The following is a 17,062-nucleotide window of genomic DNA, read 5'->3' on the forward strand; positions in this document are numbered from 1 at the left end:
TAATGATAACATCAAGGTCTAATGATAACATTACGGTCTAATGATAACATCAAGGTCTAATGATAACATCACAGTCTAATGATAACATCAAGGTCTAATGATAACATCAAGGTCTAATGATAACATCAAGGTCTAATGATAACATCAAGGTCAAATGATAACATTACGGTCTAATGATAACATTACGGTCTAATGATAACATTACGGTCTAATGATAACATTAAGGTCTAATGATAACATTAAGGTCTAATGATAACATTACGGTCTAATGATAACATAAGGTCTAATGATAACATTCAAGGTCTAATGATAACATTAAGGTCTAATGATAACATTAACATCAAGGTCTAATGATAACATTACGGTCTAATGAACTAATGATTACATCAAGGTCTAATGATAACATTAAGGTCTAATGATAACATTACGGTCTAATGATAACATTAAGGTCTAATGATAACATCAAGGTCTAATGATAACATCAAGGTCTAATGATAACATCTAATGATAACATTCACAGTCTAATGATAACATTAAGGTCTAATGATAACATTAACATTACGGTCTAATGATAACATTAAGGTCTAATGATAACATCAAGGTCTAATGATAACAAGGTCTAATGATAACATCAAGGTCTAATGATAACATCAAAGGTCTAATGATAACATTAAGGTCTAATGATAACATTAAGGTCTAATGATAACATTAAGGTCTAATGATAACATCAAGGTCTAATGATAACATTAAGGTCTAATGATAACATTAAGGTCTAATGATAACATCAGGTCTAATGATAACATTAAGGTCTAATGATAACATCAAGGTCTAATGATAACATCAAGGTCTAATGATAACATTAAGGTCTAATGATAACATTAAGGTCTAATGATAACATTAAGGTCTAATGATAACATTACGGTCTAATGATAACATCAAGGTCTAATGATAACATTAAGGTCTAATGATAACATTAAGGTCTAATGATAACATCACGGTCTAATGATAACATTAAGGTCTAATGATAACATTACGGTCTAATGATAACATTAAGGTCTAATGATAACATTACGGTCTAATGATAACATTACGGTCTAATGATAACATTAAAGGGAAAAAATTAAGAGGCAAACGTATCAACGTATGTCGGTGATCGAAGATTTCTCTTGATTCCTCTTCAACCTTGAAGGGCCTCATTGAGGACCTGGATAATGTCTCCAGTTTCTCTAAAACCCAACTGATGACTTCACTATATTATGGATACAGTCTCTAAAAGATACAAACTTTAAATTGTCATTACAAGCATTTCGCTACACCCGCAATAACATCTGCTAAACACGTGTATGTGACCAGTGAAATTTGATTTGATGAGGTCTCCTTCAAGTCCATGTGCCTGATGTACGTAACCCAGAAAAGGTTAGAGATCTTGCAACTATTAACTTTGATTGAAAACTTAGCAAAATATATAGAATCTTGAAACTGTAAAAAGGGATATACAGTGCCTTGCGAAAGTATTCGGCCCCCTTGAACTTTGTGACCTTTTGCCACATTTCAGGCTTCAAACATAAAGATATAAAACTGTATTTTTTGTGAAGAATCAACAACAAGTGGGACACAATCATGAAGTGGAACGACATTTATTGGATATTTAAAACTTTTTTAACAAATCAAAAACTGAAAAATTGGGCGTGCAAAATTAATTTTTATAGTTTTATATCTTTATGTTTGAAGCCTGAAATGTGGCAAAAGGTCGCAAAGTTCAAGGTGGCCGAATACTTTCGCAAGGCACTGTACCTATCCATTTATGGGAAGAGTTGCTGATTTATTATGTCATTATATTGCAGTTTATATGTTTAATCATGGCTCTAGCAGGAAAGTCAAACGTGTTTGACAGCAATACCATAAGAAATTCAAGTACATTGGGAACAGGTTTTTGAACGAGTCTATGAATTGACATTTTTTTAATTAAATGGACACATCAATCTGTTCATTTCAATTGAAGCTATTATATATAGTAAAATACTTGCTACAAAAAGAATGCTCAATATATGCTGCCCTACCAAGCAGAAATGTTACAAATAGGAAGGTAAATAAGGAAAATAAAATACATTTTTCCTCAGTTCCACGCTATGAGCAGTTACTGCCCATTTGCTTGGTAGGGCATTATGGGGCACTGAACAGTCAGCCTTGTGCAGACTCTGCCACTAGGAAACACAATCAATCAAACATATTTTCTGGTACTGTCCATCGGTGGCTCGCTTTTGGTACTGTCCAGGAATGGTTGTTATGTCATAGTATCGGGGTTCAGATGGACCTGCAAACTGTATTGTTAGGGGCTCTGAAAAACCACCATCAGTCAATGGGAAATATTATCATTCTCTGGGGTAAAGTATTGATTTTTAGGGCAATATCGGTAGAAATGTTACAAATAGGAAGGTTCAGGATCCTCGTAAGACTTCACAGTAAAATGGAGGGATGTAATTGCTAAAGGAAATAGATAAATGGCATTATTCTGGGAAAGATGGGTTAATCTGTGGGCATCGGAGGGTTGGAGTTAACATCAGAATGAATGGTGGGTCGGCCGCTGTGGGAAAGAGGAAATGAGGAATACTTGTATAATTATTTAACTACAGGTACCGCCGATGTGAGCATTTTTTAAATTAGGGGGATTGGAAATTATGCAAACAATTAAATTGATAGATTGTAGGTTCAATCTGCAATATTAAAGATGATCTACCCCCCCCCCCCAAACAAATAAATAAACAAACAACAACATTGTAGTTACTCCACCATATTAACCTAAATGACAGAGTGGAAATAAGGACGCCTGTACAGAATAAAAATATTCCAAAACATGCATCCTGTTTGCAATAAGACACTAAGGTAAAAATGCAAAAAACATTGCAAAGAAGTGTACTTTATGTCCTGAATACAAAGCGTTATGTTTGGGGAAAATCCAACACCACACTGAGTACCACTCTTCATATTTTCAAGCATGGTGGTGGCTGCATCATGTTAAGACTATGCTTGTCATCAGCAAGGACTAGGGAGTTTTTTTAGGATAAAAATAAATGGAATAGAGCTAAGCAGAGGGACAATCTTAGAGGAAAACCTTGTTCAGTTTGCTGTCCAACAGACACAGAGAGAAAAATTCACCTTTCAGCAGGACAATAGCCTTAAAAACAAGGCCAAAAAATCCCTGGAGTTGTTGACCAAAATTACATAGACTGTTCCTGAGTGGCCTAGTTATAGTTTTGACATAAATCTTCTTGAAAATCTATGACAAGATTATAATATGACTGTCTAGCAATGATCAACAACCAACTTGACAGAACTTGAAGAATTGTAGAAAGAATAATGTGCAAATATTGTACGATCCAGGTGTGTAAAGCTCTGAGAGACTCACCTAGAAAGACTCCCAATAGTCTCTATCGCCTGCTCCCAGGTCGCTGCCAAAGGTGATTCCAACAGGTATTGACTCAGGAGGTTGAATACTGATCTAATCACTATATATTACTGTGTTGTTTTCCATCATTTCTTTACAATTGTTAGATTTTTTCTTCCACTTTAACATTACAGATTATTTTGTGTAGATCGTTGACAATAAATTACAATTAAATCCATTTTAATCGCACCTTGTTACACAACAAAATGTGGGAAAGGTCAAGGGGTGTGAACACTTTCTGAAGGCAGTATAGCAGTCTACTGAATAAATAGCCTGAACCTGTCCATATAGCTGGCTACTGAATAAATAGCCTCATGGTAATGTATAACTATTTCAAGTGAACCTATATCTACTCAGTATAATCCTAAAATACTACCTCGACATGCGATAAGAGGTAAGAGGATATTCTCTATACAGGTACACACACATACTGTTGCTAGGTAACTAGTACTTGAAAACTCATAGAGAGATGACACCTGAGTTTCCCACTTGGAAAGTTACAGAATTAACCAGACTGTTAAACTTAGGTTAATGTTCACTCCTAGGTTCCCGAGTTTCCGTCACGAAATGCAGCATATTTATAGCAGTGGTTTAAAGTTGAGTCAGACAGATTGTCTCTCTATCACACAATCACTAAAAGTTCAAGTAACTACTACCTATGTATGTGTCCAGGTTCCAGTAACTACTACCTATGTATGTGTCCAGGTTCCAGTAACTACTACCTATGTATTTGTCCTGGTTCCAGTAACTACTACCTATGTCCAGGTTCCAGTAACTACTACCTATGTATGTGTCCAGGTTCCAGTAACTACTACCTATGTATGTGTCCAGGTTCCAGTAACTACTACCTATGTCCAGGTTCCAGTAACTACTACCTATGTATTTGTCCTGGTTCCAGTAACTACTACCTATGTATGTGTCCAGGTTCCAGTAACTACTACCTATGTATTTGTCCTGGTTCCAGTAACTACTACCTATGTCCAGGTTCCAGTAACTACTACCTATGTATTTGTCCTGGTTCCAGTAACTACTACCTATGTCCAGGTTCCAGTAACTACTACCTATGTCCAGGTTCCAGTAACTACTACCTATGTATTTGTCCTGGTTCCAGTAACTACTACCTATGTATTTGTCCAGGTTCCAGTAACTACTACCTATGTATTTGTCCTGGTTCCAGTAACTACTACCTATGTCCAGGTTCCAGTAACTACTACCTATGTATTTGTCCTGGTTCCAGTAACTACTACCTATGTATTTGTCCAGGTTCCAGTAACTACTACCTATGTATGTGTCCTGGTTCCAGTAACTACTACCTATGTATGTGTCCTGGTTCCAGTAACTACTACCTATGTATTTGTCCAGGTTCCAGTAACTACTACCTATGTATTTGTCCAGGTTCCAGTAACTACTTCCTATGTATTTGTCCTGGTTCCAGTAACTACTACCTATGTATTTGTCCAGGTTCCAGTAACTACTACCTATGTATTTGTCCTGGTTCCAGTAACTACTACCTATGTATTTGTCCAGGTTCCAGTAACTACTACCTATGTATTTGTCCAGGTTCCAGTAACTACTACCTATGCCCTGGTTCCAGTAACTACTACCTATGTATGTGTCCAGGTTCCAGTAACTACTACCTATGTATTTGTCCAGGTTCCAGTAACTACTACCTATGTATTTGTCCTGATTCCAGTAACTACTACCTATGTATTTGTCCTGATTCCAGTAACTACTACCTATGTATTTGTCCAGGTTCCAGTAACTACTACCTATGTATTTGTCCAGGTTCCAGTAACTACTACCTATGTATTTGTCCTGATTCCAGTAACTACTACCTATGTATTTGTCCAGGTTCCAGTAACTACTACCTATGTATGTGTCCAGGTTCCAGTAACTACTACCTATGTATTTGTCCTGGTTCCAGTAACTACTACCTATGTCCTGGTTCCAGTAACTACTACCTATGTATTTGTCCTGATTCCAGTAACTACTACCTATGTATTTGTCCTGATTCCAGTAACTACTACCTATGTATTTGTCCAGGTTCCAGTAACTACTACCTATGTATTTGTCCTGATTCCAGTAACTACTACCTATGTATTTGTCCTGGTTCCAGTAACTACTACCTATGTATGTGTCCAGGTTCCAGTAACTACTACCTATGTCCAGGTTCCAGTAACTACTACCTATGTATTTGTCCTGGTTCCAGTAACTACTACCTATGTATTTGTCCAGGTTCCAGTGATTAACACTTCCTCCATGTCATGAACGTGGTGGTCTGAAGAAGCGGTTGATGAAAACAGTGTTGAAGTTAGTAGCGTGTGGTCCCACTCTGTCCTCCAGGTGTTCTATCGCTACCTGGGCCGTCCCACCCGCCGACCCGCCCATCAACCCTCCGAAAGCCCCTCCCATCGTCATCCCCATCGCCCCCGCCACCGCCCCCATCGCCATCCCCATGGCAGCCCCCGCGGCCAGCCCCAACCCCGCCCCTACGGCGAGCGACGTCCTCAACCATCCGTTGTCCATCTCGGCTTTAGCCCGGATCTCTGCTCCCACGCTGTTGTTGTAGGCTTCCATCTGCCAGCGCAGCGCCTCCCCGCGGTACTGCTGCTCCAGCTCCCTCCACGCCTCCTCCGTCTCCGCCGCCCTCTTCTTCAGCAGCTTCCTCTCTTCCTTCCTCACGCTCTCCTCCGCCTGCCCGTAAGAGCGGCTGGTGTAGTGCTGCCCGCCCAGGGTCGCCAGCATCCGTTCTATCTTCTGGAGGAGCTCCTTGTCTCGAGAACGGTCCCTCCAGTTCTTGTTGAAGACGTGGTAGCGCCCGCCGCACTGCTCGATGAGCTCTCGGAGGTGCCAGTCGGTGCTGACCCGGTTCTCCAGGGCCAGAATGTCTACGTCCCCCTCGTAGGCCAGGAGGACTATGGTGTGGGAAAGTGCATCTTCACCGAAACGCTTCACCATCAGCTTGGGCGTCTTGACGTCGTTGGGGCAGATCTGCTCCAGGTCAAAGGCCATGAGCAGAGCGTGAGGGCCGGGTGCTGACAGACACTTGCACCTAAATCAAATCATATGATATCTACAGTGTTGTACCACATGATATCTACAGTGTTGTACCACATGATATCTACAGTGTTGTACCACATGATATCTACAGTGTTGTACCACATGATATCTACAGTGTTGTACCACATGATATCTACAGTGTTGTACCACATGATATCTACAGTGTTGTACCACATGATATCTACAGTGTTGTACCACATGATATCTACAGTGTTGTACCACATGATATCTACAGTGTTGTACCACATGATATCTACAGTGTTGTACCACATGATATCTACAGTGTTGTACCACATGAAAAGGCTGCAAAACACCTTACTGAAAAGGTGCAGCCTAAACGCTTACAATTCTACCTGCAGGGAGACAATACAGAGACTACAATCAGGAAAGAACAATATGTTATTATTGTATAGTATTGTGTGGTATTGTGTTGTATAGTGTTGTATTGTGTTGTATCGTATAGTGTGGTATTGTGTTGTATTGTGTTGTGTTGTATTGTGTTGTATTGTGTGGTATTGTGTTGTATAGTGTTGTATTGTATTGTATTGTATTGTGTTGTGTTGTATTGTGTTGTATTGTGTTGTATTGTATTGTGTTGTATTGTGTTGTATTGTGTTGTGTTGTATTGTGTTGTGTTGTATTGTGTTGTGTTGTATAGTGTGGTATTGTGTTGTATTGTGTTGTATAGTATTGTATTGTATAGTATTGTATTGTATAGTATTGTATTGTATAGTATTGTGTGGTATTGTGTTGTATTGTATTGTGTTGTATTGTGTTGTATTGTATAGTGTTGTATAGTATTGTATTGTATAGTGTTGTATAGTATTGTATTGTATAGTGTTGTGTTGTATAGTATTGTATTGTATTGTGTTGTATTGTATTGTGTTGTATTGTGTTGTATCGTATAGTGTGGTATTGTATTGTGTTGTATTGTATTGTGTTGTTGTGTTGTATATTGTATTGTATTGTATTGTATTGTATTGTATTGTGTTGTGTTGTATTGTGTTGTATAGTATTGTATTGTATAGTATTGTGTGGTATTGTGTTGTATTGTATTGTGTTGTATTGTGTTGTATTGTATAGTGTTGTATTGTATTGTATTGTATTGTATTGTATTGTGTGTTGTATTGTGTGGTATTGTGTTGTATTGTATTGTGTTGTATTGTGTTGTATTGTATAGTGTGGTATTGTGTTGTATCGTATAGTGTTGTATTGTGTTGTATAGTGTTGTATTGTGTTGTATAGTATTGTATTGTATAGTATTGTGTTGTATTGTGTTGTATTGTATTGTGTTGTATTGTATTGTGTTGTATTGTGTTGTATAGTATTGTATTGTATAGTATTGTATTGTATAGTGTTGTATTGTGTGGTATTGTGTTGTATTGTGTTGTATTGTGTTGTATTGTGTTGTGTTGTATTGTATTGTGTGTGTTGTATTGTATTGTGTATGTGTTGTGTTGTATAGTATTGTATTGTATGTATTGTGTTGTATAGTGTTGTGTATTGTATTGTGTTGTGTTGTATTGTATTGTGTTGTATTGTGTTGTATCGTATAGTGTGGTATTGTGTTGTATCGTATAGTGTTGTATTGTGTTGTATCTGTAGCTCAGTTGGTAGAGCATGGCTCTTGCAACTCTAGAATTGTTAGATTCCCAGGACCACCCGTATGTGAGATGTCTGCATGCATGACTGTAAGTGGTTTGGATAAAAGTGTCTGCTCAATGGCCTGTAGTATTAATATATTACATTTAGCATTTCTGCACTTTCAACTGTGAGCAAGAATCAATCATGTTAACGTTAAAGTCACCTCTTCTTATGCGTACAGACGTTAACACTACAGACTACATGACACAGAAGAGCATAGACACAGAACAACATTACGGCCACCTCTTCATCTCCGTCTTCATCTTGGTGCGGGACAGGTGCTTCCCGTAGAGGTTGGGTCCGTTGACCACAGCAACACGCGTCCCGGCCAGGTCCCCCAGGTTCTTCCTGCTCTGGACGATGCTGGTGACTTCCTTGGAGAACTCCTCCCTCCCCAGGATAGAGTTGGTCAGGGAGAACTGAGACGGTCCACTGGACCCCACCACCAGGATCCTCAACTCCATGTCTGTGGACTGAGCTTCCGGGACAACAAAGACAATTTGATGGTTAACAGTTATGGAAAGGTTAACTTAAAGGTCAGTTAAAGATCAGTCTAACCACGTATCAGTGTCCGGAGAAGATCATGATGTTTTCATCATGCTAAGACCATTTGATCATCAACAGCTACGGAAAGGTAAGTCAGACCACGTATTAGCACATGTTGCCGGGACAACAAAGACCATTTGATCATCAACAGCTACGGAAAGGTAAGTCAGACCACGTATTAGCACATGTTGCCGGGACAACAAAGACCATTTGATCATCAACAGCTACGGAAAGGTAAGTCAGACCACGTATTAGCACATGTTGCCGGGACAACAAAGACCATTTGATCATCAACAGCTACGGAAAGGTAAGTCAGACCACGTATTAGCACATGTTGCCGGGACAACAAAGACCATTTGATCATCAAAACGGAAAGGTAAGTCAGACCACTATTAGCACATTTCGGGACAACAAAGACCATTTGATCATCAACAGCTACGGAAAGGTAAGTCAGACCACATATTAGCACATGTTTTGGGACAACAAAGACCATTTGATCATCAACAGCTACGGAAAGGTAAGTCAGACCACGTATTAGCACATGTTGCCGGGACAACAAAGACCAACAAAACATTCCTTTACCTTTCATCAACTAGTATCACTATCACATCTATGTTGACGTCTCTTTTTTGAGAAACAAAGAAGTCAAAAATATGTTATTGAATTGTAATTTCAGTTTGCTTCCTGAACTGACTGCCTTCCATTCTAATTGACCCCAGCCCTGTTCAAGAGTTAAACAGACCATTCTAATTGACCCCAACCCTGTTCAAGAGTTAAACAGACCATTCTAATTGACCCCAACCCTGTTCAAGAGTTAAACAGACCATTCTAATTGACCCCAACCCTGTTTATCAGCTAAAAAAGACCATTCTAATTGACCACAGCCCTGTTTAACAGCTAAACAGACCATTCTAATTGACCAACCCTGTTTAACAGCTAAATAGACCATTCTAATTGACCCCAACCCTGTTTATCAGCTAAAAAAGACCATTCTAATTGAACAGCCCTGTTTATCAGCTAAACAGACCATTCTAATTGACCCCAACCCTGTTTAACAGCTAAACAGACCATTCTAACCCCAACCCTGTTTATCAAACCCTGTTTATCAGCTAAAAAGACCATTCTAATTGACCACAGCCCCTGTTTTTAACAGCTAAACAGTTTAACAGCTAAACAGACGAGTCAGACCACACATCAGTAGGATGCTGCTGGAACAACAAACAGAAACGATCATGAATCAACGCAATACTGTACAATAATTCAACCTTATAAAGAATAAGTACAAATAAATAAAAAGTTACAAAAGACAAAGATGCCCAAAATAGTGTATTTATCACTTAAGGTGATAATTCACTGTCCTTTACATCTGCATAGGGAATATTGTGCCATTTGTTGCCATGTGGGACATAGCCAGAGATCAACATAGAAACCAATTCATATAGGTTTCCAACAACACAAAAGTATAGGTTCGTGTTTTGGTCAAACATGGACCGTTTAATACACGTTCTGTAGCGTGAGGCAGCTTGATGCACCCCTGGACACCCCCTGGACACCCGCTGGACAGCCCCTGGACACCCCCTGGACACCCCCTGGACACCCCTGGATACCCCCTGGACACCCCTGGACACCCGCTGGACAGCCCCTGGACACCCCCTGGACACCCCCTGGACACCCGCTGGACACCCCGGGACACCCCTGGACACCCCCTGGACACCCGCTGGACACCCCCTGGACACCCCCTGGACACTCCCTGGACACCCGCTGGACACCCCCTAGACACCCCCTGGACACACCCTGGACACCCGCTGGACACCCCTGGACACCCGCTGGACACCCCTGGACAGGACACTGTAAAAAGGGTTCATACATACTGTACATTCCACTGAAAAGTCCCCCTTGGATTAACTGCCTGCTCTATGACAGTCAAAAGGATACGTACATTATTCTGTTCCAAACTCACCCTCCTGCCTCCGGTGGCTGTGGTTGTGACTGTCCATCGCTCCCAGGCTGTTAATGGTGCAGACAGAGAAACACTCCAGGATAGCTCTTCCACAGGACAGGTTGTAGCTCTGCAGAGATGCACTCCCTCCAGCACTCCTCCACAGGACAGGTTGTAGCTCTGCAGAGATGTACTCCCTCCAGCACTCCTTCACAGCTAAACTCCTTCACGGCTAAACTCCTTCACGGCTAAACTCCTTCACGGCTAAACTCCTTCACGGCTAAACTCCTACACTGCTAAACTCCTTCACGGCTAAACTCCTTCACAGCTAAACTCCTTCACGGCTAAACTCCTACACTGCTGCACAAATCCATTCTAGCAGAGCTCTGGTGTCCAGCCTTCCACGATGACTACTGGATCTCTGGCTGCAGAACCTACTGATACTATACTGCACAGTACCTCTCTCTCATCTCTCGCTCTCTCTCTCTCTCTCTCTCTCTCATCTCTCTCTTTCACCCCCCCTCCCCCCTTGGCTGCATGGATATGGATAGACACTGTACATCACTCCTCCTTTCTCTCCCTCTTTCTCTTCCTCTCTTTCCTCGCTTCTCTCCCTCTGTCCTCATTGATCGTCCTCTCAGCTTATTTCATATTAGGTGGAAAATGCCCTCAGGTCAGGAGCCTGCTAAAATAAGAACAGTGCTGTCAAACACACACACACACACACACACACACACACACACACACACACACACACACACACACACACACACACACACACACACACACACACACACACACACACACACACACACACACATACACACAAAAACACACACACACACACACATACACACAAAAACACACACACACACAAAACACACACACACAAAGACACACACACACATACACACACACACACACACACACACACACACACACACACACACACACACACACACACACACAAAGACACACACACACATACACACACAAACACACACACACACACACACACACACACACACACACACACACACACACACACACACACACACACAAACACACACACACACACAAAACACACACACACACACAAAACACACATACACACACACACATACACACAAAAACACACACACAAAAACACACACACACACACAAAACACACACACACACACACACACACACACACACACACACACACACACACACACACACACATATACACAAAGACACACACACACAAAGACACATACACACAAAAACACACACAAAAACACACACACACACAAACACACACACACATATATACACACACACACACAGACACACACACACACACACACACACAGACACAGAAGACACACACACACAGACACAGTCACAGACACACACACACACACACACACACACACACAGACACAGACACAGACACAGACACACACACACACACACACACACACACACACACACACACACACACAGACACACACACACAGACACACACACACAGACACAGACACACAGACACAGACACAGACACACACACACACACACACACACACACACACACACAGACACACACACACACACACACACACACACACACACACACACACACACACACACACACACACACACACACACACACACTGCAGCACAAATTAACTCGTCCCTTTTTTTACTTCACCTTACTGTCCAATGTGAAGGTAGACTCAGCACTAAGGAGCCTTCAGAAGAGTGTGTGAAAAATAGTGTGAAAAGAGTGTTCACTTATTTTGACCAGGGCCCATAGGTCTCTAGTCAGAAGTAGTGCACTATATAGGGAATAGGGTGCCGCTGGGAACACGTAGCGTATGTACTGAGTTGCTGCTGCATAAGTCAGCATCAGCTGTCACGTTGCTGCAGGAGACACAAGAGAACCTGTCATATCACTGAGTCTCAGTTTAAATGAAAAGCTACGTCATGAGGTCCCAGCGAGTGAAAACAGTAGAAAACGTTTCTCTTCCTGTCAATGTGACAGTGGGTGACTCAGCTAATTAATGACTCAGCTAATTAACTCAGATTAGTCAACACACTGTTCTGAATCAGAATGTTTCTTCATTTGTTCTAAGACATTACACACACACATATATATACAGTATATATGGCACTGTCACTGAGTCTACAGTAGATACTGTATATATGGCACTGTCACTGAGTCTACAGTAGATACTGTATATATGGCACTGTCACTGAGTCTACAGTAGATACTGTATATATGACACTGTCACTGAGTCTACAGTAGATACTGTATATATGACACTGTCACTGAGTCTACAGTAGATACTGTATATATGACACTGTCACTGAGTCTACAGTAGATACTGTATATATGACACTGTCACTGAGTCTACTGTAGATATATATGGCACTGTCACTGAGTCTACAGTAGATATATATGGCACTGTCACTGAGTCTACAGTAGATATATATGGCACTGTCACTGAGTCTACAGTAGATACTGTATATATGACACTGTCACTGAGTCTACAGTAGATACTGTATATATGACACTGTCACTGAGTCTACAGTAGATACTGTATATATGACACTGTCACTGAGTCTACTGTAGATATATATGGCACTGCCACTGAGTCTACAGTAGATATATATGACACTGTCACTGAGTCTACAGTAGATATATATGGCACTGCCACTGAGTCTACTGTAGATATATATGGCACTGCCACTGAGTCTACAGTAGATATATATGGCACTGTCACTGAGTCTACAGTAGATATATATGGGACTGCCTCTGAGTCTACAGTAGATATATATGGGACTGCCTCTGAGTCTACAGTAGATATATATGACACTGTCACTGAGTCTACTGTAGATATATATGGCACTGTCACTGAGTCTACAGTAGATATATATGGCACTGTCACTGAGTCTACAGTAGATATATATGCACTGTCACTGAGTCTACAGTAGATATATATGGCACTGTCACTGAGTCTACAGTAGATATATATGGCACTGTCACTGAGTCTACAGTAGATATATATGGCACTGTCACTGAGTCTACAGTAGATATATATGACACTGTCACTGAGTCTGCAGTAGATATATATGGCACTGTCACTGAGTCTACAGTAGATATATATGGCACTGTCACTGAGTCTACAGTAGATATATATGGCACTGTCACTGAGTCTACAGTAGATACTGTATATATGACACTGTCACTGAGTCTACAGTAGATATATATGGCACTGCCACTGAGTCTACAGTAGATATATATGGCACTGTCACTGAGTCTACAGTAGATATATATGGCACTGCCACTGAGTCTACAGTAGATATATATGACACTATCACTGAGTCTACTGTAGATATATATGGCACTGTCACTGAGTCTATATGACACTGTCACTGAGTCTACAGTAGATATATATGACACATTGACATTGGGGGTGACATATAGATACCTGCTGGATACCTGCTATACCTGCTGGAGCGTGTGCTACAGGTGGGCGATGCTATGGTGACCAGCGAGCTGAGATAAGGGGGGAATTTACCTAGCAGGGTCTTGTAGATGACCTGGAGCCAGTGGGTTTGGCGATGAGTATGAAGCGAGGGCCAGCCAACGAGATCATACAGGTCGCAGTGGTGGGTAGTATATGGGGCTTTGGTGACAAAATGGATGGCACTGTGATAGACTGCATCCAATTAGCTGAGTAGGGTATTGGAGGCTATTTTGTAAATGACATCGCCGAAGTCGAGGATTGGTAGGATGGTCAGTTTTACAAGGGTATGTTTGGCAGCATGAGTGAAGGATGCTTTTTGCGAAATAGGAAGCCAATTCTAGATTTAACTTTGGATTGGAGATGTTTGATGTGGGTCTGGAAGGAGAGTTTACAGTCTAACCAGACACCTAGGTATTTGTAGTTGTCCACGTATTCTAAGTCAGAGCCGTCCAGAGTAGTGATGTTGGACGGGCGGGCAGGTGCAGGCAGCGATCGGTTGAAGAGCATGCATTTAGTTTTACTTGTATTTAAGAGCAATTGGAGGCCACGGAAGGAGAGTTGTATGGCATTGAAACTTGCCTGGAGGGTTGTTAACACAGTGTCCAAAGAAGGGCCATAAGTATACAGAATGGTGTCGTCTGCGTAGAGGTGGATCAGAGACTCACCAGTCTAACCACTAGGCTACCTGCCCCCCTACGCTCTAACCACTAGGCTACCTGCCGCCCCTACGCTCTAACCACTAGGCTACCTGCCACCCCTACGCTCTAACCACTAGGTTACCTGCTGCCCCACCACTCTAACCACTAGGTTACCTGCCGCCCCACCACTCTAACCACTAGGTTACCTGCCGCCCCACCACTCTAACCACTAGGCTACCTGCCACCCCTACACTCTAACCACTAGACTACCTGCCTCCCCTACACTCTAACCACTAGGCTACCTGCCACCCCTACACTCTAACCACTAGGCTACCTGCCGCCCCTACACTCTAACCACTAGACTACCTGCCACCCCTACACTCTAACCACTAGACTACCTGCCACCCCTACACTCTAACCACTAGGCTACCTGCCACCCCTACACTCTAACCACTAGGCTACCTGCCACCCCTACACTCTAACCACTAGACTACCTGCCACCCCTACACTCTAACCACTAGGCTACCTGCCACCCCTACACTCTAACCACTAGGCTACCTGCCACCCCTACACTCTAACCACTAGACTACCTGCCACCCTACACTCTAACCACTAGGCTACCTGCCACCCCTACACTCTAACCACTAGGCTACCTGCCTCCCCTACACTCTAACCACTAGGCTACGCTGCCACCCCCTTCTGTGGTATACAGAAGATAGCCCTATTTAGTAACAGACCAAGTCCATATTATGGCAAGAACAGCTCAAATAAGTAAAGAGAAATGACAGTCCATCATTACTTTAAGACATGAAGGTCAGTCAATCCGTAACATTTCAAGAACATTTCGAGTTTCGTCAGGTGCAGTTGCAAAAACCATCAAGCGCTATGATGAGACTGGCTCTGATGAGGACCGCCACAGGAAAGGAAGAAACAGAGTTACCTCTGCTGAAGAGGATAAGTTCATTAGAGTCACCAGCCTCAGATTGCAGCCCAAATAAATGCTTCACAGAGTTCAAGTAACAGACACATCTCAACATCAACTGTTCAGAGGAGACTGTGTGAATCAGACCTTCATGGTCAAATTGCTGAAAAGAAACCACTACTAAAGGACACCAATAAGAAGAAGAGACTTGCTTGGGCCAAGAAACGCGAACAATGGACATTAGACCGGTGGAAATCTTTCCTTTTCGACAAATGAGTCCAAATGTGAGATTTTTGGTTTCAACTGCCGTGTCTTTGTGAGATGCAGAGTAGGTGAACAGATGATCTCCGCATGTGTGGTTCCATAGAAACACCCCAGACCCTACAGATCTGACATCAGAGGGCAAGGGTCAGAGTTAGGGAAAGGGAGCATTTTGGGAGCATTTTGGGAACAGCTTGATTGGTTTGCATGACTGAATTCACCTGTTGTTGTCATATCCACATCCACTGAGTCTACAGTAAGTAGTGTTTCTGTGGAGCATCCTCCATGGAGCCAGAGTGTGGTTCACTCAGAGATCAATGTTAGGTCAGGAGAGTGTTTGGTTTGCATGACTGAATTCACCTGTGACACATACGCATGTTGTCATATCCGATATCGACGGCTAAAACGATGGTAGCGTGAGGGAGAATGATGGCCTGATTATGTCTGGCTGATGCAATGTGATATGTAATTGGCCTACTTTAACCAAACATTAATTTGGCACACCTGATTTAAGCTTTTATCACTCTTACATACTTGTAGTAAATTTGTATCACTCTTTATGTAGTAGTAGTATAATTGTATCACCATTTACGTAGTAGTAGTAAATTTGTATCACTCTTTATGTAGTAGTAGTATAATTGTATCACCATTTACGTAGTAGTAGTATAATTTTATCACTCTTTATGTAGTAGTAGTATGATTCTATTACTCTTTATGTAGTAGTAGTATGATTCTATTACTCTTTACGTAGTAGTAGTAGTATGATTCTATTACTCTTTACGTAGTAGTAGTAGTATGATTCTATTACTCTTTACGTAGTAGTAGTATGATTCTATTACTCTTTACGTAGTAGTAGTATGATTATATTACTCTTTACGTAGTAGTAGTAGTAGGATTCTATTACTCTTTATGTAGTAGTAGTATGATTCTATTACTCTTTACGTAGTAGTAGTAGTATGATTCTATTACTCTTTACGTAGTAGTAGTATGATTCTATTACTCTTTATGTAGTAGTAGTATGATTCTATTACTCTTTACGTAGTAGTAGTAGTATGATTCTATTACTCTTTACGTAGTAGTAGTATGATTATA

The 17,062-nt window shown here is 41.4% G+C and overlaps 1 protein-coding gene across 1 annotated transcript; it reads right to left on the bottom strand.

Annotated features, from left to right (window-relative positions):
• Nucleotides 1-5,707: 5,707 nt before the first annotated feature.
• LOC112239746 (GTPase IMAP family member 9) lies at nt 5,708-10,692 on the bottom strand. The gene is made up of 3 exons (XM_042317588.1): nt 10,656-10,692; nt 8,393-8,627; nt 5,708-6,497 (listed from the first exon to the last, which is right to left on the bottom strand). The coding sequence occupies exons 1-3, from the start codon at nt 10,690-10,692 to the stop codon at nt 5,708-5,710; spliced, it is 1,062 nt and encodes a 353-aa protein (XP_042173522.1).
• Nucleotides 10,693-17,062: the final 6,370 nt, after the last annotated feature.

This window comes from Oncorhynchus tshawytscha, unplaced genomic scaffold (genome assembly GCF_018296145.1).
Source record: "Oncorhynchus tshawytscha isolate Ot180627B unplaced genomic scaffold, Otsh_v2.0 Un_contig_956_pilon_pilon, whole genome shotgun sequence".
NCBI classification, from domain to species: Eukaryota; Metazoa; Chordata; class Actinopteri; order Salmoniformes; family Salmonidae; genus Oncorhynchus; species Oncorhynchus tshawytscha.